Genomic DNA, 26,123 nt, shown 5'->3' with positions numbered 1-26,123 from the left:
ATGGGCACTGTCCTGCCCATCCTTGCACACGCTTTCCCCGAGGCACTGCCATCGTGTCGGGGGGCTCAGCCATACCCTGCAATGGGTGAGTTGGAGCTCACCAGAACCGGCCATGTCTGACAGAGGGCAGGTCCCCCACTACCTGAGCACCTAGCACAGGTTTACAAGTAAAATGTGAGTTAATTAAATGTACTAGAATGAAAACAGTATGATTGATAGACAATTTTGTTCATCTGAGCTTTTTTCATGGCTGGGCTTCATACTTCTCATAACTACGAGGCTTTTAATTTTGTTCGCAAATGATATGTCTTAATTTATAGTGTTAAGGTAAATAAATAAAAAGGTAATCACCAAAATCTGAGGGGATTTCTCATAAAAATTCTCCTGCAGAAAGTATATAGAAAGTGAATAGTACCAGTTTAATATGATTTCTACTTTATGCAGCAATATCTGCTATACACATGAATGGGATTACAATAGTTTAATCAGATTTAGTGATGAAATGCTGCCCTAGCAGTATTGCAGAGTCACACAAATTTGTGTCAGGCAATATCCCATAAAGCACATTCTAGAAGGACAGACAGCATGGGGTTCCTCAACTCTACATAGTTCTACCAGTGAAAGACAGAACAAGGAGCACAGTGATGTGAAGGAACTGCACAACAGTTTCAGAAAATGAAAAATATCACATTAACATATACCATAAGATCATAAATCTCTCTATGACTTAACACTATCTCAAGTATTCGTGTAAAAAAAAAGTATTAATTTTTTTTCCAGGGTGTAGTGTGTTGTTTCATATTATTTTGATTATGTTGAGATGTCCGATGATGTTATCCCTCAGACAATATTAATAACTTGCCTGTTATGGTATTCATAATATCTAGATACAAGTAGAATTATATTTCACATTGCCTAGATTAATGAAACAAATGGGTAAAAAAAACACAGTGATAAGCATGGATTTGTAAGCCCGTGTTACATGTGTACATAAGTAACCTTTTTTGCAAATGCTGAGTGTCATCCTGGTTCAGCCTAAATCCATGTTTGCTGCCTTTAAATAGCAGGAAGAGAAGGTTGATTCCCTACCTTAGTACTTTCTGTGTCGAGATCTGTGTTGTTTTTAATCATTACCTGTTTGCCATTGATATCACTGCTGCTTTCCAAGGCAATTAAATTGTCGTATCATGGCTACAATAATGCAGTTTTCCTATAGACTTCTGATACCAGCTGTGTCTTCTGTTATCTCTAGTCACTTTCCTTTGTGGGTTCACAACAGGAAGAAAGTGCTGTAACTGTGATTTGGTGGTCTCTTAAAAAGAACCTTTTTTATTTTAATGTTTTTGTTCTTCTAAGAAGATATGTATTGTGTAGCATAATGTAATTTTACAAGGTCAAGGAGATTAGAACTCACAGGTACCTGCATCTCAAGGAAACTGTGCAAAGTCCTAGGAAACTCCCTTATTCAACCTAAGTTCATGTTCATTCATGTTCTCTGGCCCACAGCAAATGGATTGCTAGTTTAGGTATGAAAAGCTTCAAGTTCAAGATTAGTTATATAGAATGACTTAAAAGGATGGTTATCTGCAACTCTTGTGTGCCTTGCCACCCACTCGTTATTTCAGTTGTCTGCCCTTTTCAAAGCAGAACTTGAATTTCTTGTGTTTAGAGACAACTATTCATCAGTAACCAAAATTGCTGCACTTTTCCACTAGTGATAAATTCACCTTGCCTTTTATAACTTCATAAGGTGTAGCTTTTTTACTGTCCAACATTCAGTGGTTGGCGGGGGGCTCATGAAGCATGCAGTGGAGTCTTCCATCTGCTGTTCTTTTCTTCCTATCCAGATTTCATAGAGTATATATTTTCTCTTCAAACATGACACTTTAAGCTTGGAAAATACTTTTTCTTTCTTGTGCTCCAGCTTGCATGATGTGGCACTAATCTGTCATATCTGAGTGATATTTTTTCATTTGAAAATACACTTATTGGTTTGTTCTTATTACAGTGACAGTATTGAGTGGGGGTGTATCCTGTAGCAGCTACCAGATGTGTCATCTCTTGGTGCATATTAGCTATGCTCATATGAAGGGGCTAAGTAAAATAAGGGATTGTTCATATTTTGCATGCTTTTAAAAGCTTCAGGAACACCATCAATTTATTGTCAATGTACCTGACAGTCATATTTTTTCATGGCATACATTGTTAGAACCAGTTAATAATATAAGAAATGGATAGATGGCTCTCTTCAGGTTCTTGATCACAAAAGGAAAGTGCCACCTAACAGTTGTCTTCAGTGCAAGCAGAAGCTGTGTACTTCACTGTCAGCTCCATGCTCGTGTATTCAGCTGGGTGAATTTTGGTAGATCTCTTATCCTACTTGTTCTTCAAGCCCTTACTTTTAAAATTAAGATAGTGGTGTTTCATATCCTTTCACAAGAGTCTTTGCATAGAAGGCAAAATAACAGAATTCCAAATTTATTTGGTTATTTATGTAGGCTTGCTAATGACCACAGAGGATCTGAACAATTGAAGAGGAATAGCTGAGTAGGATCTGCATTGCAATACCTATCCCAGGATAGACAAAATTTACCCATTTGGATTAATAAATCCAAACTTGAGGTAGATTTCTTGTAGTCTCATTTTATCTACAAATAAAATGAGTTGTGCCTCAGCTTTGCCCTCCCTCTTTGCCCCCTGTATATTGACGTGTAAGTAAATGGAACCTTTTACAGTATTATTCAAAAGTTTTGAATTAGTGCTGTTGAACGTCATGGTTATGTATGTGCAATAAGCTGAAAATGAAAACAAATGGATAAGGACTTCTAAATAAAGGAAGTGAATTCATTTTATACTCTCCTCATTCTTGGTCTTTCCCATTAGCCACTAGAGAGCAGCTTTCTACAGGACCTGAGAGAGATTACTGTCCTGCAGAGTTCCTGAAATGTAAACAGGGGATGTCTCCTAAATGATCATGTTTAAAAGTCATTTTATTAATAAGTTCAGGCAATATGATTTTAGATCATATTGGTTTTGTTCCTGACCCAATTTAAATCTTAACACTTCAGATTTCATGTGTCTGAAGGCATAATGTTCTGTGACTTAAGTGTAAGGACACATATTCTCATGTGCCATCAATGGGCATATTTTTAATAAGGTTTGTGATTTTGCAGTCATATCATTGCAATTCAAACTGAAAAAAAAAAAAAACAAACAAAAAACCAAACACAAAAAATCCAACCAAACCCGAACCTGTAAGCTGTTTCAAATGGAAGATAAAAAAAGCCATTTTAGATGAGAACAAAAGCTCACCTAAGCATAGAAATTTGCCTCAAGCAGCAGCCAGTTGCAGTTGCCTAGTGAACAGTGCAGGACCCTGTAGACCGTGGTCATTCCTTCAATTTACCCTCTCAGATTTCAGCAATTGGTAATTATGAGACTTCTTAAACCAAGGCTGTGGCAAGACCATCATTTTTATCTGCTATCAATGGACTAATTTTCCATGAAATTATCTGAATTTTTTCTGTCTAAAACACAAAAGCCTGTGGAAATATATTTCCCAGTTTCATTATTAATCCTGTGAAAATGTATTTCATTTTCTTCTTTTCAATTTTTCTCATTTCATTGCAGCCAACTGCCTCCATGGCTAGTTCTATGGCTAGAAAAAGTAATAAAACTTGTTCCTTACCTATTTACTTTATGTAATCCTTGATTATAAAGAGTTTTTCATATTCCCCTACAGCTCTCTCTTTAGTGACTTTGAGAGTTCTAATTGGTTTAGTCTGTCTTCAGTAGAAATCTTCCACTGTTTGGATAATCCCTGTAACATTTCTTTGTCATTTTCCAGCTTTACTGTGTCTACTGTTTCAAGTGTGGTGCTCTCTTTGATAGTGCAGTTTTCTGTTTCATTGCCCACTCTTTCCTAATGATTTCTAAAATTTGGGGTTGGTTTATCATCAAGCTGACATTTTATGCTAATTTTCTTGAATCATTTTATAATTTCCTGAGTAGTGATTGTTAATTTAGAATCATCCACTATGTATGGTAAATATTCTTTCCCATGGAGGTACATATTTTTGCATTTATCAGGATTTTATTTCATCTGTCGTTTTGATGCCTAATCATTCACTGTTGTAATATCCTTTGCAACAATATTCTGGCAATTTTAATATTGTCTACCTTGCAAATTTGGATAGACATAAAATTTCAGCACTTTCCCACATAACTTCCTCTTATAACATGCATCCTTCAAGTGTTCAGTATTGCTGAAGCTTTATGAAAGAAGTTATACTGGGAAGGTTCAGTCACTGATTTGTAACATCTTTTAGCAAAAATAGTGTTAATTCTCCCATAACAAATTGCATTCATCTTTTTTTTTTTTCCCAATCTAACCTCATTGTAATCTTCCCTACAGGAAGAGAAGAAACTGATTGAATAGCATTTGAGCAAATTTATACTCCATCACACTGACTGTTGTCAAGACACCTCTGTCTACTGATATACTTTTACAAGAGTGGAAGAGAAAGTCCAGTGTATATAATGCTGAAAGTTATTGCTTGCCTTTAAATAGTTTTCACCTTACAGATTAAACAAAATAAAATAGTCACAATTACTTAACTAAGCTAGGAACTTAATAATTAGAGAAAGTCAATGAAATCTACAGTTCCACATGACTTCGTTTTGAGATCAGGATTTAAATACTGCCTAGCTGAGTTACCTTGAAACTAAAAGGTTTTGTCTGAATCCCATAGGGAATCTGTGGCAGTCCCTGGAACAGCATAGAGCCCAGTAGTCCCTTTCTGGACTATCACATGTATCGATTCATTTAGCAATAATTGTGGCTCTTTTAGATTAAATGGATGGATCAGATTCAGTTTGTCTCACTTAGGTACCTACACTTAGTCAGAATGGATCTGCCTCTGGTGGCCTACAGTGACACACACTTTGATTCAGTATACCAGAAACTTGGTGGAGGTTCAATGTCTAAAACATAGATAGAAGTTAGAGTCCTACATTAGGTAGATTGGACCTCACCTCTGCATTCTAAATAGAAGTTATGACTGGGATGGGCCAGTGTCTTCTTTTCTAGTATACTATGCTTACAAGTAGAAGGTGCATTTGCTTAGTTCAAAGGGTTTTACAGCCATGTGTGGGGGTGAAACCTGCTAGGCAGAGGATGAAGGAAGAGACTGGCAGTTTAGCTACATTTGCCACAGCAGAGAAGACAGTTCCATCTAGAGGAGGGCAGCTAGGCAGAAGGAATGGTTCCTACCTGAGCTTCTCACAAAGCGTGGACATGAGCATCCCTTTAAAAATATTAATAATGCTGACAACCATTGTCAGGTCTCAGCAGAAATCTAAGAAATCTGGGGGCGCTTTGATTAGTTTCAGAGTATAAAGCTGTCTTTAGGATAAAGTTTTATTTTTTTGCCATGATTTACTTTGTGTAGTGATATACATTACAGGAAAGTTTGATGACTCCTGTTTTTTCCTCCTATATTCTCAGATGTGAACAAGCTTTATTCCTTCTTCTCTCCAGTGTAGAATTACCTGTCAATAGCAGGGCATCTTGAATGGGCATTGGTCATTTCTTTCCTTGGCTGAGGTAACAGAGCCACAGGGGTGAAAGAGATTGACTCTGCTTTGTTTACTTTTCCCTACTTAGAAAGAGGGCAGTTCCCAGTAACCTAAATTCCTTTTTCACCTAACTGCATTGTTTGCCAGGAACAGCAGTTTCCCATATCTCCATTGTAAAAGGAGTCCCTATCAGTATGTCATCAGGATAGAAGCAAACCACAGGGTAAACCATTACCTCAGTCAAAGCAGTGCCTTGCAGCACAAAGCAGGAACCAGCAGGTGCTGCATTCATTGCATAAAGGAGGCTGTTGCCTTAGCAGAGAAGCAGCAAGCACAATATTATCAGATTATCTTTTGCTTGAGTTAAAAATACTCCCTCTAGAGAGGTCACCTATACCACTAAGAAACGCTCAGGAATTTGGTGTTATGTAAATGTTATTTTTTCCTATTTTTTCATTAATAATAGGAGTTTGCTTTAGAAAAGATGTTGTCATTATCCTCAAACAATTGTATTGAAAGCTGCTGTCTAGCAAGGATTAGAAAGTCATAGACATGCATCATTTAAAACATTAACTGATACGTTTATGGGAAGAAAGGCTAACTTAGATTTTTTACAATTCTGTGTAAGGGATCATGCAATATGAAATTAAAGTGAACACTGTTAGCCTTCCCCTCTTTGTGTAATACACAGAATTGGTCAAAACCAATTATAAACATCTCTTTTTTTGACAGGTCGTGATTGTATAGAAGATTAGTTTTTTGTAAATTCAAGGAGGCAATTTACTGACAAGACAAAGCATTTAAAATGCTAGATTTAACCAGCTAAATTAACATTGTCAGGTGGTTTTTTTGTTCAGTTTTGGTTCTGGGATTTGTTTTTGTAGTTTTGATTTTGCCTTTTTTTTTTTTTTTTTTTTTTTTTTTTTTTTTTTTTTTTTTTTTTTTTTTTTTTTGCTAGGCACTGTAGAAGGCTCTGGCTCCAGCAATGTAATTTGCCTTTCATAGTCTATCACAAGGCTCATGATTATTTCTTACAACAAAATATTCAGCGCAACAAATTAGTAGATTCTGCTCTGTTGGTTGGGCTGCATTCCAGTTCCTGCCTTAGTGATGCTGGCTGCCTTCAGCACTGCCAGCACAATAATTATTGCTGCGTTTTCTAGACCTCATGAAACCAGCAAGGTGATCACCCCCTTGGAACAGCTGGGGATATGAGGTATGAAAAAGTGGAAAGAAATTGCTGCAACTCTGTGCTATCTTGCCAGCAAGTGCCACTTGAATGATGACAGCTATTGGCAGGGATAGGCCTCTGCTGGAGGAGAGCTTGCAGCAGTCCTAGATTATAGCTTTTGCTGCTTCCAAGAGGACTTGCTGTGGGCACTGAATTAAAGAAAGCAAATTGGAAGGTGGGGAAAAGAAAGATTCAAAGGCAAATGTGGAAGGGTGGAGGATAAATTCTGACAAGGAAGGAATTTTTGGTTTACTGTATGTGATTGGCTCTCCTTATAAAGAAAAAACCTTCTGCAAACACCATCATGTCACCCATGCAGCCCTCTCCAGCCTTCCTTACAAAGTTAATGTACCAACTGGTGCCAGCTAATGGATGTTATTCTTATTCCAATACAGAGAGGTATAACACTTTTTATCAGTGTTTTACCATATGAAGAAGGAAAGTTTAAAAAGTTTTATTTTAGGTATTTAACAATAAATGAAAATACCTTCTAAGAATGTGCTGCTGTGCTTGAGTACACAGTTTGGATAAACAAATGGGTTTAATCCAGGACACAACACTAGCCTTGAATACACCAAATAATCACCCAATAAAAATCTGACTTAAGTCTCAAATTAGTTGATGTAAATTATTCTCAGATAAATATTTTTGACTGCAATAAAAATTTATGCAAATAAGCAGGCCAAGTATATCCATTTTCAGTATCTCTGCTTCTTTTCCAGTACCTCCCTTTCCTTTAATTTTAATCTATATTTTTTTCTGGACAATGTACTTGCATGGAAGTGTACATTTTTACACCATTCTCATCACTGCTAGCACCTATTAGCTTTATAAAATATAGCAAGCATTCATCTCATGTGTTTAGTCTTTTGTCAGAGCCCTGCATCTATTCTTTTTCTTTTCCTTCACATTTTAACTTTTCAGTATAACAGACTGGGAGGAGAGCTTCGTGATCCACCAACTTGGAACTTTATTATAGTTGTCCATTTTTCTGTATTTGTTAGTTTGTAAGTTGATATGCTTGGATACAAATAGATAATATTTCAGAAAAAATGTATTAAGAGAAGGAGCTATTTGTATCCATGCATGAATTGGCTACTATAAAGAGTTTAGCACTCCTTATTAGTACATTACTCATTACAGAGTAGCTTTATATTCATTACATTTTTCATAGGCTAGGGGAAAAGGAATTATCAGACTGCTTCTTAATTTTATTGAAGTTTTAATGTTGGAAAAGGCTCAAGAATTAGACTGTAATATGTGCTGCTTACTTATTTACAGAGGCTGTGCTTTTCAAGGGCAGGTGATAGGTTTTGTATTTTTTCAAAACAGAAGGATTAGGCTCCCACTCATTTAAACATGTTGTTTCATAAAATCAAGGAAAAAAAAAAACCAAAAACTCTTTGTGTTTTCTTTGGATGTTTAATGGGGGAAGTATCTGGCTTACTCACTCTAGCCATCCCTGGGGATTGGAATGACCTAGAGTTTTCCTGTAATGACTATGACAGCTCAGAGTGCTTCATATTCTGCCTTTTTTTTTTTTTTTCCTTATAATCACGTTCCAAAGCAGATTGAATGGTGAAATACTGAACATCAATGCAAATTAACTGGTTCTAATCAGCAATTCTTGAGTTGAACCAAGTCTTGAACTAGCCTATAAGAATACCACATTTTCTTAAAAAAAAAAAAAAAAAAAAAAAAAAAAAAAAAAAAAAAAAAAAAAAAAAAAAAAAAAAAGGCTTGTCACTTTGGATAGAAATGTATGTCTGTAGAGCTGTGTTGTAGACAACAATCAGTGTTCCCCAGCTGCCATTGCATTTAAAGACGCTGGACCTGAGAACTGGGAGCACTGGACGTCAGGAAGATGAGATCTGAGACCTTGTGCTTGTCTCTTGGGCTCTGGTGTAGAGACCAGATGACAAGTCTGACTCTAAGGTAGCCATGTTGCAGAGAAGATGCATTGATTCCTTCCACAGTACTTGGATTTTCCTAAGGATGGGTGGCTTTATACACAGGTAATAGGCAAAGTTCAGCAGGTAGAAACTTTTCTGTCTGTAACTGATGACAATTATCTTTCTCCCATAAAGTGATCTGCAATAGTTTGAATATCAGTTTTCAGGTTATGCCAAGGCATGAAAATGTAGCAGGTGCTTCAAATACTCTGTGTAGTAATAATGATTATTTTGGCAGAAGCATCTTAAGAGGGAGATTAAGGTCATACAAAGTCAGCTTTCTGTTTATCCAGGTTTAGTTGTGGAATGAGAGACTGCAGAGGAGCCCTCTGTGCCTTACAGTTCTGACATGGACTACTTGTCATTCTCTCTCCATGTCATTCTCTCTCTTGCTTTGTGGACACTCTTGTATGCCTGAGTACAATTAAAACCACCAGGACACAACAACTAGTGACTCTAGATTGGCTATTTTCACTTGATGTAGTCCTCTGATACTAAAGGCCTCTGATACTAAAGGCCTGGTTCTTATTATTATGAGACTCAGTCCTGATGAGATAATGTGTGATCCCTGCCAATTCCACTCAAAATAATTTGGCTAATGAGGTTTCTTACAGGTGTGCCTTTCATGCTGAGAACTAGAGACTAATTTTTTGCTGTTGTTATGTGGTAATTTTTCTTTCAGGTATTAAGCCAGAGTTTGTTCTGGACTGAGAATGATACACAGAAGATAGTTTCACTACCTGAAGATACCTGAGATACATTATCACATCTTTCTTGAGTTTACAAATGTAATATAGTATAGTTTGAACCAGAGCATAGAAACTAGTTGTATCTTTTCGAATGAAACCAAGACCTGTTTTATTGTTAAATATCTCCATAAAGACAGAAACAATTTGAAACTATTTGATAAGGCTAATCTTTCTGAATGATCTCAGAATGCTTGGTTTTGCTTTCTGGCTTTACTGCAGGCAAATTCAGATTATTCAATTATAAATTATTAAATCGTAATTGAAAAACATTTTTACATTTAGAATTGGTTCAAGCTCTCTCAGCAGTGTCAGTAAAATTGAACTTTGCCACCTTAAAACAAGGTGTGGGTGCCAGTGCTTCGATGTTCTTGCAAGAAGGATGTGAATGGGGAAGAGAGAGAGATTAAGAGAGAGAGATGAAGGGAGAAATAAGGGTCAGCCAAAGAGATGGAAGGGAACTCCTATGTTGGCAATCAGTGTTTAAACTGATTCCCACTGGTGGTCACTAACCCATCTGTCATGATCCCTCCTTTGGCCACAGTCACAGCTAGTCTTGTTGCACTCCCTTGCTGGCACCTGGCAGCTGAATATTTTGTGCTATAACATTTGCTTTTAAGGTAAAAAGGAACCTCATAACTTGACCCAGTTTATCAGTTTGAGAGAAAAACCTCTTTTATGCACCTCTCCCTGGATTTGGTGGAGTGCAAATATGTCTTATTAAAATAATGCACAAATTGTTATTACAAGTGTTCTTGAACAGGAAATAAAATACAGGGATTAAAACTTTTAGCACCTATTGCTAAAGTTCATCCTGTAGCTGAATTACTAACTTCTTGATAGTCTCATGGGTAGAACAGTTTACATGAGATTGATTTTTTACGTTTTCTTTCGGACACACAAAAGGATGTGTTCTGACACATCTCTAAGTCTTGCTACTGGTGGCCAGCTAGAAACAAGAAACTCTGTTGTCTTAAAGTGTACACATATGCACACACACACAAAATTTGCTGTACCCTGATGATAAGATTTGTAATCTAAATTGTGGCATGAATTTAAGGCTCTAACCCATCTAAGCAAGTCATTGGGATGGAGTGTGCAATTGTATATAAGACTTTACTCTGAAAACAAATAAATGAGCTGAAATGCTCTGCTGGTTTCAAGAGTGTTGAAATCTAATATACCTTCACAAATTCTGGATTTTTGTTGTTGTTTTAAATATTAGCAAAAGTGAATTTGGTCTTGTACAGTAAATACTATAGCCATCTGAGGCATAGTTATCTCAACAATGCTGTGTAGATATGCTTCTCACTACTAAATAACAGAAAATCTGCTGTAGAAAACTTGTATTTGCCATTTTTTTATTATTGCCATGTTCAGTTAGGGAAGGCAGCAGCTGAGAATAAGAATGCACTCTGTACCTGTGGAGAGCCTTGTTGTCCTTTGTAGGTCACAGCAGAAATCCACTTACACACAATATGATGCAGGAATGTGGTCCTACACAGGATTTTTAAAAACTATGATTACCTTCTTATCAAGTGTGGTGAAGGCCTATTCCTTCTCTCAGCAGCATCAAACAGATTAAGGATGGGGGCTTAGTATTATATATGTGATTCCTTTGAGGAACAAACGGACAAGTGAAAACAAATTCCTTTCTGATTTTAACTTGAATTACCTGTGCTTGCTATGGTTTTGATGGTTTTTATTAGATATGCCAAGAGCACCATTGTGTCCACAGCTCTTCACAGAACTTCATTTTAGTGTTACCTTTCTTCTTACGAAAAAAAATCAATTTGTTTTTATTTGCCCTGCTGTCTTGCAGTAAAGGACTTGACTCACATGCGCATGCACGCTTTCAGATGTGTATGTGTATTTTGTATAGATTTGACTTTCAAAATATTAATCTGTTTCTCTGCTGGGTGACTGTGGAGAATTTTTTGAGTAACTGGGCCCTCTATCTCAGGATACAATCTAAAATTTTGATGAAAAATTAAATGAACCTCTCTAAGGAATGGCACAAATAAATGCATTCTGCCTCAAAATGATGGAAGTGCTGGAGGAGTGTTGGCTGGGGATATTGTAGTCATGCAGGCAGGCTTTAGCATTAGAAAACATTCATAAGCCAAAGGCCCAAACCCACTTGTATTTATTTGGCTCTTTTTAATTTTCTATGCCATAGACCAAGAACTGAAGGTCATTTAAAAACTTAAAAGCTAACTTAAAAGCAGGAGTGAATCATTAGATGCTGTGGGCATCTGATAAACACAGTTTTTCTGGGAGGACTTAATGAGTTAGTGATTAGAGCTTAATTTCTTTAGTGCATTCTTAGCTTGCACCAGTCAGTGATATAAACCATGCTCTCTTAATTCTTCTATACTGTAATTTAAGCTAACACTCTTCTTCCTTTGGAGTTAACTGAGAGCCTGTTACCACCACTCAGCTGCTTGTGTGACCCTGCCCCATCCCTGGTGTGCTGAGTGCCTGTGTGCTGTGTTTGCTGTCCAAGGACCTTGGCTGGCAGGGGCTGTACACATCCTCTTCTGTGTGTGTGCCTGTGTGCCCTTAATTTATATCAGTGCAAGGTTTAGATTCTGTATCATTGTAAAGTAGTCGTGGTTGAGTTTTTTCTCAAGGAGCTTTCTGAGCAAAGGCACTTAGTCATTTTCCATTTTGGAGTTTATGTTATAAATCATCTTTTGACTGGTTTCTCCTTTGTGACTCCTGTCTGAAATTCTACTCCAATCATATACTTTAAGAATCATCTCCAAATGTTTTTCATTTTCCTCTGGAAATTCAATTCTTAGATCCCTCAAGGTCAGTAACACTGTTAATCTATTAACAAGCCTCTGACAAGAATCTGAAAATAGTTTTTGAGCTATGCCAATTTGACAGTATATGGGTTCATTTTATTTTGTATTTATTTTTACAGCATTTAAAAGAAGTCTGAAAAAAAAAAAAAAGCCTTAGTAAAATGGTTCCCTTCAAATAAAGTCTTCTGTAATTTTATCAGTGAATACATCAAATAATCTGCCTAAGAAGACAATGTGGTGGGTGTTTATTTTCTAACATTAGGACCTGACTGTCCATAGTTCTACATTCTGAGTTTGCTGCATTATTAGAGTGGAGTTGAATTAAAACATACTTTTCTAACCATACTATACTTTTTCATCCAAAGCATCAATTCTTCCGTTTTGCTTTTCTCATTTTAAACTCTTTTCCAGAATCATAGAAGGGTTTAGGTTGGAAGGGACTTTTAAGTTATCTAGTTCCAACACCCCTATCATGGGCAGGGACACTTTGCACTATACCATGTTTCTCAAAGCCCCATCCAGCCTGGCCTTGAACACCTCCAGGGATGAGTAGTCTACAGCTGCTCTGGGCAACCTATTCTGGTACCTCACCACCCTCACAAGAAAGAATTTCTTCCTACTATCTAATCTAAACCTACTGTCTTTCATCTTAAAGCCTTTCCTCCTTGTCATGTCATTACATGCCCTTGTTAAAAAATCCCTCTCCAGGCTTCTTGTAAGCCCCCCTTGGTACTGGGAGGCTGCTATAAGGCCTCCCTGAAGCCTTCTCTTCTCCAGGCTGAAGAGTCCCAGATCTCTCAGCCTGTCTTCATAGGAGAGATGTTCCAGCCTTGTGACCACCTTAGTGGCCTTAGCAAACTTGTTCCAGCCAGTTGATGTCCTTCTTGTACAGAGGACCCCAGAGCTGGATGCAGCACTCCAGGTGGGGTCTCAGCAAAGCAGAATAGAAGGACAGAATCCCCCCCTCACCCCATAGGCCATGCTGTTTTTGATGCAGCCCAGGATGTGGTTGGCTTTCTGGGCTGCAAGTGCACACTGCCAGCTCATGTTTTGCTTCTTGTCCACAAACAACTCCAAGTATGTCTACCCTGGGCTGCTCTCAATTTGTTCTCTGCTCAGCCTGTGTTTGGGTTTGGGATTGCCTGAATCCAGGTGGAGGACCTTGCACTTGGCCTTGTTGAACTTTATGAGGTTCACACAAATGGACCTCTCAAGCCTGTCAAGGTCCATCAGGATGATGTTCCTTCCCTCCAGCATGTCAACTGCACCACACAGTTTGGTGTTGTCAGCAAACTTGCTGAAGGTGCACGAAATCCCACTGTCCGTGTCAATAACAAAGATGTTAAAAAGTGCCAATACCAATACCGACTCCTGACAGAGAAAAAAGAGAATTCCTTGAATTTAAAGTTTAATAATTCTTTGTTAGTTCTTGCCTTTCTTTGTGTAATGTCCTTGCAACATCATTAAACATTTGAAGGTAGTAGGTATGATTTGAAGAAGTGCAGTTGTTTAACAAAAAATTTTGAAGTAAAGGAATAAAATGCTTTTAAAATCAGATCTATATTTTCTCTTCCTATGTAAGAAAATTCCTTATGATTCTGACATCTGTGGCAGAGGAGGAAGCTACATAATACTATTTTTAATAGTCTTTGTCACTACTTTGTCCTACTTTCCACTTTTCTCCTTTTAGAAACACAGACTAAATGATTTTTTTTTAAAGTAACTCACGTAGGAAGTCTATATTATATTTATGTTTGTGGATTAGTTTTATTTTCTCTCCACCTTCATCTCTTTGGGAAGTGGTAATAAAGATCTAGTTCTGTCCTGTAATTTCCATTTGATAAATCCACCATGCACCTTGCCATGTTACTCTGATCTTCTAAGGAAGAGCTACATTTCCACAGCATTTCATCTGTGCATACCCTACCAGAATGCTGCCATTTCACATATCCAGCAGTCCCCACACGCAGCTGACTCCTTGAAGTGATGTGAGAAAATCTAATAGCAAGTCTTCTGTGGCAAATGAGAGACAGATATACAGGGACAGAAGTGGTGCACCCTTGTCAGTGTTTACCCACTGCCTTACGTTCCCTGCTTTCTGGTAGATTTACTCACCAGAAGTTCAACGTGACCACAAAATCTGAGGGAGGGGTTGCTTGGTACTGGAGAAATTTCTAGTAATGGGAAAAAACAAAAAAGTACATTGGTATGTGAAAAGGAAAGGTTCTCACAGAATAACCATTTATCCAATGCACTATAAACAAGTTTTGGTGGAACTGTATCTTTCACCAAGACAAGCAAAACAAAACATGTTGATGCCTGACAGTTTCCTTTTAGACTAAAGTTGTGGCAGGGATATGGGGTTTTCTACTTTTTATACAATTGACTAGCATGCTGCAATTTTCCTCTGTAATTGGCATACTTAACTGGATGACCTCCTGCTGTTTGAATGATTTGCATCTTCCCGAGTATTGTTTTTTGCTTGCTGAATCTCTGCTGTTACTAAACTAGAAGCATGTACAGTCTAGACTCTTTTTGCAACTGCTTTGCTATCCTCATTTACTCTTTGTTTATCTGATGAAAATAAGAGCTCTGTGCTCAGAGTGAGCATTTTCCATTTGTTACCTATTTAACAGCATTTAAAGTGTAACAGGTTTTTTTGCTGATACACCTAATAGACTTCACACTGACCTACATAATACTGCTTCATGCCACATGTTGGCCTTTTTTTTTAATATAGATGACTGTGTCTGTGGTCAAGGAAATATTTCTTAATGCTAAACTTAGAAGCACAGGCAATCTGAATTTTCATGAAGTTCCTAATACAGCTTCCTTTTATTTCTTCATCCCACTGTCACCATTAGGCATGTCTTGGGATTCTGGGAACTCTTCTGTGGTGTTCCTATGCTAGGGAGAGTTGCAGGATAGCACAGATCAGTTCAGAAAGATTTTGGATAATGTAGGAACAGAATCTCTTTCAATAAATATGTAAAATAAAATGGTAGTCAAAATACTAATGCCGGTTATAAGCGGGATGCATTGTGTGAAAGAGGTCTTTGTTGAAGAGAGAAATTCAATGTTTGACATGAAACCTGAACACTCAAATTTGAAATTACATGGCTGACAAAATTTCCCAGGATTATTTTGACAGTCTCCATCTCACAGTCCAACAAGTATCAGTACGTAGCATATAATTAACAGCCTTTTTACATTTGCAATGCTGATGTAAATGTAGGCTGTCTTTTAATGAAAAGTTTTCTTACTTAATTTCAAAAAGAAAGTTTTGGTGTGATAGTGGACTGTGGCAGGAAAATTGAAAAATTCTCCCATAGCTATATCATGCAAGTAGTTAATTACTCATTTAGTACTTGATCTCAAAAAGTGTTCTTTTTTAAATGAACAGAGTGGTGGCACACAAACCTAATTTAGTTCATCCACAGCATAACATAAACTCAATAAATAATCACCTGTTATTTAATTAATCAAGAAACAACCTGCTCTTTTTCTCTTTCTTTCTTTCTTTCTTTTTCTTTCTTTCTCTCTTTCTCTCTTTCTCTCTTTCTCTCTTTCTCTCTTTCTCTCTCTTTCTTTCTTTCTTTCTTTCTTTCTTTCTTTCTTTCTTTCTTTCTTTCTTTCTTTCTTTCTCTTTCTTTCTCTTTCTTTTCTTTCTTTTTCTTTCTTTCTCATTCTTTTCTTTTCTTTTCTTTTCTTTTCTTTTCTTTTCTTTTCTTTTCTTTTCTTTTCTTTTCTTTTCTTTTCTTTTCTTTTCTTTTCTTTTCTTTTCTTTTCTTTTTTCTTTTCTTTTCTTTTCTTTTCTTTTCTTTTCTTTTCTTTTCTTTTCTTTTCTTTTCTTTTCTTTTCTTTTCTTTTCTTTTCTTTTCTTTTCTTTCTGTGTCCGATGTTCATGTTGCTGTTATTTTAAGTATTATTAATAACAATTATATTTTTTTTATTATTATTTTATTTTTATTATTCACATTTTCATGAAGTTCATCAATTCACCATTCCGGTTAGTGAAATTGTTGAAATACTTTCAGAGAAGCTCCTTGATCTGAGTAAATTCACTTCACCATGATGTTGCCTTCTAATATTAACGTAAATATTCTTTTTGTCAAAACATGCCATTATACCTATGGGTCAGGCTACAGTACTGTACTTTTATATAATCTCCAAACACCAGTTAAGGGACACCTGCTACTGGAGTTATGAAATTATTTCTCCTGATACTGTTAGAAAGGTGGTTTTTCTAATATCTGATTTATCTGTTTGGAATGGTATTGCTTATAAACAGTAATAATCAGCCTGGGATTGTTCCTCAACTGATTTTTAAAATTATTTATCTAGAGTCTTGGGGGAGCTTATATTTCAGCTGATGTTTGTGACAATGAAAGAAGGTAAACTATAGTCATTATCAGTAGAACCAAGTCAAAGAGTTGCCTGCATTTGGTTACAGGTAAATGCCCACTGACAGAATAGCTGGGATAGAGATAAGAGATAAAAATCAAAATGCAGGGAAATAGTGGAAGTAAAGAGACAGGACTAGGCTAAAGGATGGTATTGTGAATGGAAACAATGTAGCTGAGAAAATGTCATAAGCCTATCACATATTTTCAGCACTGATGCCCTAAGACATTATAGCATTTGCTGCTGTATATAACAAAGTGATTTGTGTTTCTTCTCCTGCAAACATACCATTCTAGTGAACAGTTTTGTATCTTGGTAGAATATAACTCAGTAACCAATGAGAAGTGCAGCTTTCATTAAAACAAGAAGGTGAAACATTTCAAACTCATCTCATTTTACTGCTGACAAGTGTGTTTTTAACTCAGAGCAATTGCCTTGAGTATGGGAAGGGGAAATACCCTCATATATATTTTTTGTTTTGTTCTAATCTATTTATGCTTTTGCTTTTTAATCATAGGTTTCTGTGCTCGAGAGGCAGATATTTGACTTCCTTGGTTATCAGTGGGCACCCATCCTCGCAAATTTTATACACATTATTATAGTCATACTTGGCTTATTTGGAACCATCCAGTATAGACCTCGTTACATAACAGGAGTGAGTATTTAATTTTTTGCTTATTTTAATGTGCATGTAAGAAATAAACAAACTGAAAAGAGCTCCAAACTGCATTGCTTATAAAGCCAATAGTAATCTTATCTTGGTTTAATTTTCTTCTGTAACATTTTACATTTACTTACTGTGCTTTTGGGACACCTGCAATAATCAACTGGTAACAGTCTACAAAAGTTAAGTCAATATGATCATTAACTGCATGACAATATGAACTTTCAAGTGGAGTCAGTTTAAGGAATTACAACGTCCTCGGTATATGGGGAATTTAGAGCTAGACTAAATGTTACCCATAACTTTCCTAGATAAATTGGACCTCCCCAACAGAGGTATGATTCATTATAGTTACTCATTATTGATATTAACTACTGTTAGTACATAGAGTGCCTATCTGTTATGTATATGCCTCCTAGAAGTTATAGTCCAACCTGAAAGTGAGGTATGATGATATGGTAAGAAATAATGGACTGAGGGCTCCAATATGAAAATAAGTATTTGGACCTTAATTAATATTTTTAACCCATTTCTTCTCTTACTCATCTACCCCTCATTTACAGAATTAGTGTCTGTGCTCTCTGGCACAATGCAGTATTAATTAAATCCTCATTTCATACTCTGGGTTTGTGGAATTTTTTGCCATTTGTACTTCTACAAAGAAAGAATAACAGCAACTCTGACAGCCATCATTCAGAACACCTCTTTTTGGATTTTCATAACAATATTACTATCAAAATTGGCTATTAACTCACTTAAAGCTTGTATACATTCAGAGACAGAAATTGAAAAATTTGCCCTATTTATGTAAGATGAAAACAAGGGAATCTTAAAATGATAGGATGGTTTGCACTGGAAGTAAGCTTAAAGATCACCTGATTTCAGCCTGGTAGGGGCACCTTCCAGTAGACCAGATTGCTTTAAGCCCCATCCCAAACTGGTCTTGAACCCTTCCAGAGACAGGATATCCACAGCTTCTTTGGACTATATGTCCTAGTGTCTCATGAGCCTCACAGTGAAGAAGTTTTCCTAATATCTAATCTAAACCTACCCTCAGTTTACTCTTTCAGTTTAAAGCCATTACCCCTTGTCTCCCATAACCCCACTGAATCTGTGCCCTCTTCTGCATAGTCTCTCTCTTAACTGTTCCTTCATATGCCAGCACTCATTCAGAATACAGACAGATTTTGCTTTTACCCCCATGCTACCATCCATATTGCATTACTGTAATGCCAGGAGAAATACATTAACATTTCTGTCTGTGTTTCCATATCTGTGATCTCCTAAACGCAGAAAATTTGTATCCACATGCGCAATGCCTTTATGCATGCACACAATTTAATATATTCCAAACCATTTACTATGAACATTGAAAAATATGTTGCAAGCCTTAAATATTTCGTTTTCCTTCAAGTTACAACACTGGGAGTCATGTGAATGGAGTTTCCTTCCATTTCTGGTACTTTGACCAGTACAAAAGACTTGAAAATAAAACCTCAAAATTCAAACATCAGTTAAAGAAAAAGGGTTAAATGTTCCATCCCAAGACTATTCTGTGGCATAAACCAAGCATGAGCATAAAATGCATAGCTAAACTAAACAAAAAGTTAGATTTAAATGATAAGTGCATTGTGAATGGGAAGGAACACCGGCCGTATAAATTGAGACCACTCAGATCAGTTTCTGAATTATATGGTTTGTGCAACGCTGTTCTAACTAATTCTAACTAATTTTCACACACATCTTTCTTAAAGCTCACCCCAACTGTGTAGTCCATCTGGCTTTGCGAGTTTGCCTCTCTGCATCCTCTCATTGATTTGAATAGAGCCAATCTACGATCCAACTGTCTTGCTCAGAGTTTATAAAAGACACCTGGATGTGCCAGTTATCACAGACTACTTGAATAAGAAAACAGTGATAAAAATGTCATCCTTTATTTAGTTGGCTCAACAGAGGAGCTCTGTGGCCCAAAGTACAAGAAAGACATGGACCTGTTAGAGCAGGTCCAGAGGAGGACCTTGAAAACAGTCAGTGGGGAACATCTGTCTGGAGACAGGCTGAGAGAGCTGGAATTTTTAGCCTGGAGAAGAGAAAGCTCTGGGCAAACCTTATTGTAGCCTTTCAATTTATAAAGGGGACTCCTAAGAAAGATAGAGAAGGTCTTTTTACCAGGGCCTGTAGTGACAGAAAAAGGAACAATAGGTTTAAACTGAAAGAAGGTAGGGTTAGATTGAACTTAAGGAAGAAAATATTTACAATGGCATTAGCATGACACTGAAACAGATCAGCCAGAGAATTTGTGTATGCCCCATTCTTGGAAGTGTTCAAGGCCATGCTGGATAAGACTTTGAGAAACCTAATCTAGAGAAAAATATCCCTGCCCATGGCAGGGGACTAAATGATGTTTAAAGGTCCCTTCCAACCTTATACCTGGTCACAATAAATCTGGGAGAAAAAGATAGATTATTACTAGTACATTACTTAACATGTAATTGCTGATATGCATGTAAGAAAAACAAAGAGAAAAAAGCAATTACCTTATGTCTGAGCTTCTTGCAGCATCATCAGTCTGCCAAACCATTAGGCCCCAGAGAGTACAGCTGAGTTAATCTGTCTTTTTAAAGACTAGACATGGTCAATCGCTCAACACACCTAATGGAATCTACTTAATGCCTTATATGACAAGTAGCCCTGACTCTACCAATTTGGGTTTAGAGTATTTCTATTGTAAACTGAAATTTATTATCTTCCTTTTTTTTTTTTCCAAATGTTTAAAGTAGTGTATGAAAATATGCAGCAGTTCATCTGTCATATGTACATACCAGGCTACTATCAAACATGGAATCGTGCCATGGGAAATTGTAAAGCCTCTGAGCTACCTTTCTGAATTTTAAAGACAGTAAGACAGTCTCCGTATAGTGAATGATTTGGCCAGAATTTTTGGTGAGAAAACATTTCAGAAGACTGTTTTGCTAAATCTTGTTAAGAGAACCAATTTTCAGATAAAACAGTTATTTATAATAAAAGGATTCTTATGCTTATTATGTTTTAATAAGTGAGTTCTGGCATTAATTCACCTTATTGACATAATTCAGTTTATCTTCCAGATAATGATTTTATTTAAAATAAGAAAGTGTGTGTACTCAAGCTCAGTACAGAAATTTTTAAAAAAATAAATTTTCACAGAATCACAGAATGGGGCAGGTTAGAAGGGACCACATTGGACCATCTTGTCCAACCTCCTTGCTCAAGCAGGGTCATCCTAGAGCACATGGCACAGGATTGCATCCAGATGGTTCTTGAATATCTCCAGTGGTGGAGACTCTGCAACCTCTCTGGGCAACTTGAACAAGTGCTCATTCACCTGACCAATAAAGAAGTTCTTTCTCATATTTTACTTCTGCTTTCTTTATATCTGTTGGGAAATAAAAATATATTTATGTAAATCCATTTAATAAAAAGGATGATGAAATTAAATAGAATGGTCATTGTGCAGTCTTGTCAGCCTGCAGGATACAAATTTTTGAACTCTGTGAAGTAATAATCCTACCTAAATCTGCTCTCTGTAAAAGGTTTTCTTAGGAAGTACTTTTCCATTCTGAGACAAACCATTCAGTGCTTCAGCTTAATTGTACTTGTGTGATGATTTACTGTGTTGTAACTGATGTAGACATTTACTTATAGACAGAGGCACACAGTCACACAAATTACTTCTCTGCTCTGCAAAACTTTCCAGAGAAAATGATAATTTGGGAACATAAGCAATATTTTTCTGCATAATAATTTTGAGCTAATGCCCAATAATACTTACAATTAAGTAAATGACCTTGAACATTTTAGTAGTGGCTCTGTCTGGTGGCTGTCACAGCAGGCTGTGAATCAAGATACTGGTTCTGTTTCAAACTGTGCCATTGGAAAGATGTTTTGTTGGTTCAAGTTTGTTCAAGAACACTTAATATTCTTCAGTTTCTTCCTTGATTCAGTAGTTTGTCACTGATAATAATGAATGAGAATGTTTTTTCTGTAGTTCATAGAATCATAGAATCAGAGAATGTGCTGAGTTGGAAGGAACTCATCAGCAGCTCATTGAGTTCAACTCCTGGCCCTGCACAAGACACCCCAAAAGTCATATTCTGTGGCTGAGAGCATTGTACAAACACTTCCTGAACTCAGAGAGAGGCTTGGTGCTGTGACCAATTCACTGGGGACTCTGTTCCAATGCCCAACCAACCTGTGGGTGAAAAACCTTTTCCTGATATCCAGCCTAAACTTCCAGACCCTTTCCCATCCCCATGTCATTCATTTGGATGTTCTTAATAGCTCAATGTCTCTTTTATACTGTGGTGCCCAAAACTGTCCCCAGCACCTGAGTGAGGCCCGCCCCAGTGCAGAGCAGAGTGGGACAGTCCCCTCCCTTGCCCGGCTGGCCATGCTGTGCCTGATGCACCCCAGGACAGAGGTGGCCCTCCTGGCTGCCAGGGCACTGCTGACTCAGGATCATCTTGCCAACAACCCGGACCCCCAGGTCACTTTCTACAGTGCTGGTCTCCAGCATCTCATTTCCCAGTCTATACACATATCCAGGGCTGTGCCATCATAGGTGCAGAATCTGGCACTTGCCCTTGTTAAACTTCATTTGGTTGGTGGTTGCCCATCTCTCTTATTTGTCGAGGTCTCTCTGCAGGGCCTCTCTGCCCTTGAGGGAGTCAACAGCCCCTCCCAATTTGGTGTCCTTGGCAAACTTACTTAGTATTCCTTTGAGTCCTGCATCCGAGTCATTTATGAAGACGTTGAAGAGCACAAGGATAAGGATGGAGCCCTGTGGAACCCCACTAGTGACAGGACACCAGTCTGATGTCATCCCATTCACTATAACCCTTTATGCCCAACCCATTAAGGAGCTGCTCACCCATCACATAACACAGTTATCCATCTGTGAGCTGGACATTTTGTCCAGAAGGATACCACGGGAGACAGTATCAAAAGCTTTGCTGAAGTCCAAAAGGGTTATATTTCCTTGCTTTACTACATCAACTGGGTGGGTTACCCTGTTGTAGAAGGAAATCAGGTTCAACAAGCAGGATTTTTCCCTCATGAAGCCATGCTGGCTGTGACTGATGTCTGTGTTGTCCTCCAGGCATTTTTCAATATCTTTCAGAATAATATTTTCCATGATTTTACCAGACACTGAAGTGAGATTGACAGACCTGTAGTTTCCAGGGTCCTCCTTCTTACCCTTTTGAAAACTGGGACAAAGTTAGCCAGCTTCCAATCAACTGAAAGTCAACCTCTCCAGATTCCCAAGACCAGTCAAAAATGATCCAGAGAGGCTTTGCAGTGTCATCAGCTAGCTCTTTGAGGATTCTGGATGAATCCCATCAGGCCCATAGATTGTAGGGATCCAGCCGAAGCAACAGACCTCACACAAGTTCAGGATCCACTGGGAGTTGATCATTCTCACAGTCATGGTCCTCCAGATCAGGGCACTGAGACCCTCTTGGTCCATCCTCCATGTTGAAGACAGAGGCAATGAATGCATTAAACACACCTGCTTTGTCCCTCGTTTATGGGTTCATATCTAGATATTCATTTCTGTATTTCAATATATTTAGCTAATGAATGGATTCTTTCTAATACTTACATAGATTTCTGGTAATTTTCTTTGTAATTTGAGCTAGAAAACAATTAGCTTTTTAAAAATATGGCTATTATATCCACTATATTTCAGAGAAAACCAGCCCCTTAGACTTGTATTTCTGGCACAAATGGGCTTGAAAAAACCAGCATTTATTTTCTGCAAATATCACTAAAACCAGCGACAGAATGATTAAGTTTTAGGATATTCTGTCACTCTATTTACTAAAATCTTTGCTGAATATGAACTAGAAAGCAAGATGAACAAGACTGAAGTAAATCCACTTAAAACTGGAAAGGGTACATGTATAAAACATTTTGTGTTATCTATGCTTTCTCAGTGTAAAAATTTGCAGGATTTATTTATTTCACTCTGGTTGAAAATATTCTATTTTTATTTCTATTTTAGTATTTACAAGCCAGATCAACCAGGAAGTGTGTGACCACAGTTATATTTCCATGTTAGTAGGAAAATCTGTGTCAGTGAAAACTTAAGTAACTACTAAAATGTCAGAAGTAATCCAAATACACACCTACCCACTGGAAAAGTTAAAACAAGAGAGGTATCTCAATGACAAGCAATGAAAGATATTGTTGACAGAATAGTAATTTCCCCAGATTTACTGGAATTGCAGGAATTAACTCCATGTGTGCCTTGAACAGGGAGGAGAGAACAGCTATTTTATTTGAAAATTGCATGTATTTTAAGATGTACTTACACTTGGGAAGGAAAAGTGGAGGTCGTCATCCACTAGTTACCTTATCGTAATCACACTACCATTACCTTTTCAAGCAGAAAAATAAAAAAGATTCAGAAAATACAAACAATACAAGATCAAGGAGGTGATAGCAAGCCCCAAAGTGTCCATTATGGAAATCTCTGCCTACATCTAAAAAGAACAAATGCTCAGGTGAAACTTTAAAAAAATAGTTCCTCAATGCTTACTCATTTTACTCTTGGGGCTGTGGATAAAAAATTACTCTTGTAGAAAGTATGCCTTCAGCTGAAAGAAAATCAGATGATTTTCTTTAAAACAGAATTATATCTAGTCACCAACTAACAGTGACTACAGTATTAGTGGTCACTGTGTCTCAGGAAATATCAAGAAACAAACATTTTTTGCTAATCCTCATCTTGATGAAAAGCCATAGAATAATAAAATCATTAAGATTGGAAAAGACCTCTGTTATCATTGAATCCAACCATTAATCTAACACAGCCAGACCCACCACTGGACCATCTCCCTAACCACCATATTTACATGTTTTATTTGAGCACTTTAAGGGATGAGAGAATAGAGAATTGCTCATACTTTAGGATCCCTATAATCTCCCAAATTAGAAAGGAGACAAAGCAAGAGAGAAGCAGCACACTCGTATATCTAGTTAGTAGAGATAGTTAACTATAATAAACATCTCTCTGAGAGGTTGTGTCTGATGAAGTAAACTAAGAAATAAAATTGCTGAAACTATAATGCAGCATAGAATTGTATAGAAGTAAGAAAAAGATTTGAAGTGCAAAATCTGTGACCAAGGGGATGAGGACAAACAAAAAATACAGACTAAAAATAGAAAACTTAAAAGACCTCTAGTAAACCTTGCAGAAACGTTTGGGACACTGGTAAAACTCTATAACATGAATTAAGACTCTTACAGTGCTGGACAACCCACCTCAGCTCTGAATTAACTTCAAGTTTTGTTCATGGTTTAATTTTTGTCATGCCAGATAAACTGATGCTAACAAAGTGCTGATATTTTATGGTGTACTAGTTAGTGCATAGGGGCATTTTCTTGAAATGTTTTCCATGCCATCAATAGCAACATGAGTTCTCCTTAGCATTTTCCATGATAAGTATTCAATATTGTTGAAATTCTTTTCATTACAGAATCTATACTTAATATTTTGGTTGAGGAATGCTTGCTGTTTGTCAAAGCTCATCTTCTTAAAAAATATTCTTTATTCTGGCCACCGTTTCAGTAGTCCTTTCTCAGATCTTGTCAGTGTTTTCTGAAACATTTCCCTATTCAGAAATACCTGGAACAAGAGGATGCTATTGCAACTTTTTCCCTTAAAAATTCTCGTAAAAGATTACTGACACAATTTGGATGCCAAGGAAGAGTAGAGTTTGGGATTCTTTTTATAGTCTGTCCTTTTGCTACTGATGCTACCTCTTACGAATGACCTTTGTAAACTTGGCTAACTGCTATTTTATTGGAGGATTTTGCTCACTTCTGGGAGATGCTGTGAAAAATCAGTAGGGATATAAGTAGAAGATTGCCCTTTGGACTTTGAACAACATGTGCTGAAAGGGATTTTGATTCACAGGGAGGTATGCTGTTTAATAGAGTGCATTTGCTGCTGTTGTGTTAAAAGATTAGATTTTAGTGTGTTGTGGATTCGAATGTACTTTAATTTATATTTAAAAGGACAGGCTCAGCAGTTTACTTTTGTAAGTGAATCTAGCCTGCTTTAGGGCAGGGATGGGAAAGTTTGTGAACAGACAGCTGGTCAGTGTCATAGCACTAATCCACATTTTGAGTCTGATGCCTAACATACGTACAGAACTTGATCAAACAAAAGCTTAAGTATTCCAGTGTTCAAAAAGTAATTCTTTCTTTATGCTTATCCATTAGTTTTTTTGGTGGAGTATTAAATACAACATTAAAACAAATGGTCTTGTTTTTTACCTGATAATCGATCCAGAATGTTAGTCTAGGATATGATGACCCTGGGCTTTTGACCTCTCCTTTTAGATATATTTTCATAACTTGCAAGAGATCGCAATGGATTTCAAATTCTTAAGCCCTGGGTATTCAGCTAAGCCTTATGTAAATATGTTCAAGAATCACTTCCAGCATAATGTTATACAGAGTGCATCTGTCTTGCCTGTATGGAAATAGATGAAAGAATATAGTCTACACTAAATTTCTCTGCATTTTCTGCTCTTTTTTGGCTCTTGATTTTAAAATTTTCAAATTATTTAGGATAGAGTATTTTTTTTTTCCTATAAATTGCCTGATTGAAATTTGGCTACTTTTGTCTGCTCTCTTCACTGGGACTTATTTAAGTGTGAGGCATTGAGATACAAATAGTTAATCTAAAGG

At 37.0% G+C, this 26,123-nt stretch overlaps 1 protein-coding gene across 3 annotated transcripts in view; it reads left to right on the top strand.

The window, feature by feature from the left end:
• NKAIN2 (sodium/potassium transporting ATPase interacting 2) overlaps window positions 1–26,123 on the top strand; it is a 531,845-nt gene that overhangs the window by 221,143 nt on the left and 284,579 nt on the right. For all 3 annotated transcript variants that reach the window (XM_069010855.1, XM_069010854.1, XM_069010853.1), the window contains exon 2: window positions 17,238–17,375. In XM_069010855.1, the coding sequence (XP_068866956.1) occupies window positions 17,238–17,375 (138 nt within the window). The remainder of the gene's footprint in view (window positions 1–17,237; window positions 17,376–26,123) is intronic.

This window comes from Aphelocoma coerulescens, chromosome 3 (assembly GCF_041296385.1).
Source record: "Aphelocoma coerulescens isolate FSJ_1873_10779 chromosome 3, UR_Acoe_1.0, whole genome shotgun sequence".
In the NCBI taxonomy this organism is placed as follows: domain Eukaryota; kingdom Metazoa; phylum Chordata; class Aves; order Passeriformes; family Corvidae; genus Aphelocoma; species Aphelocoma coerulescens.
The sequence above is the reverse complement of the archived record's forward strand: the minus strand, read 5'-3'. Positions and strand labels throughout refer to the sequence as shown.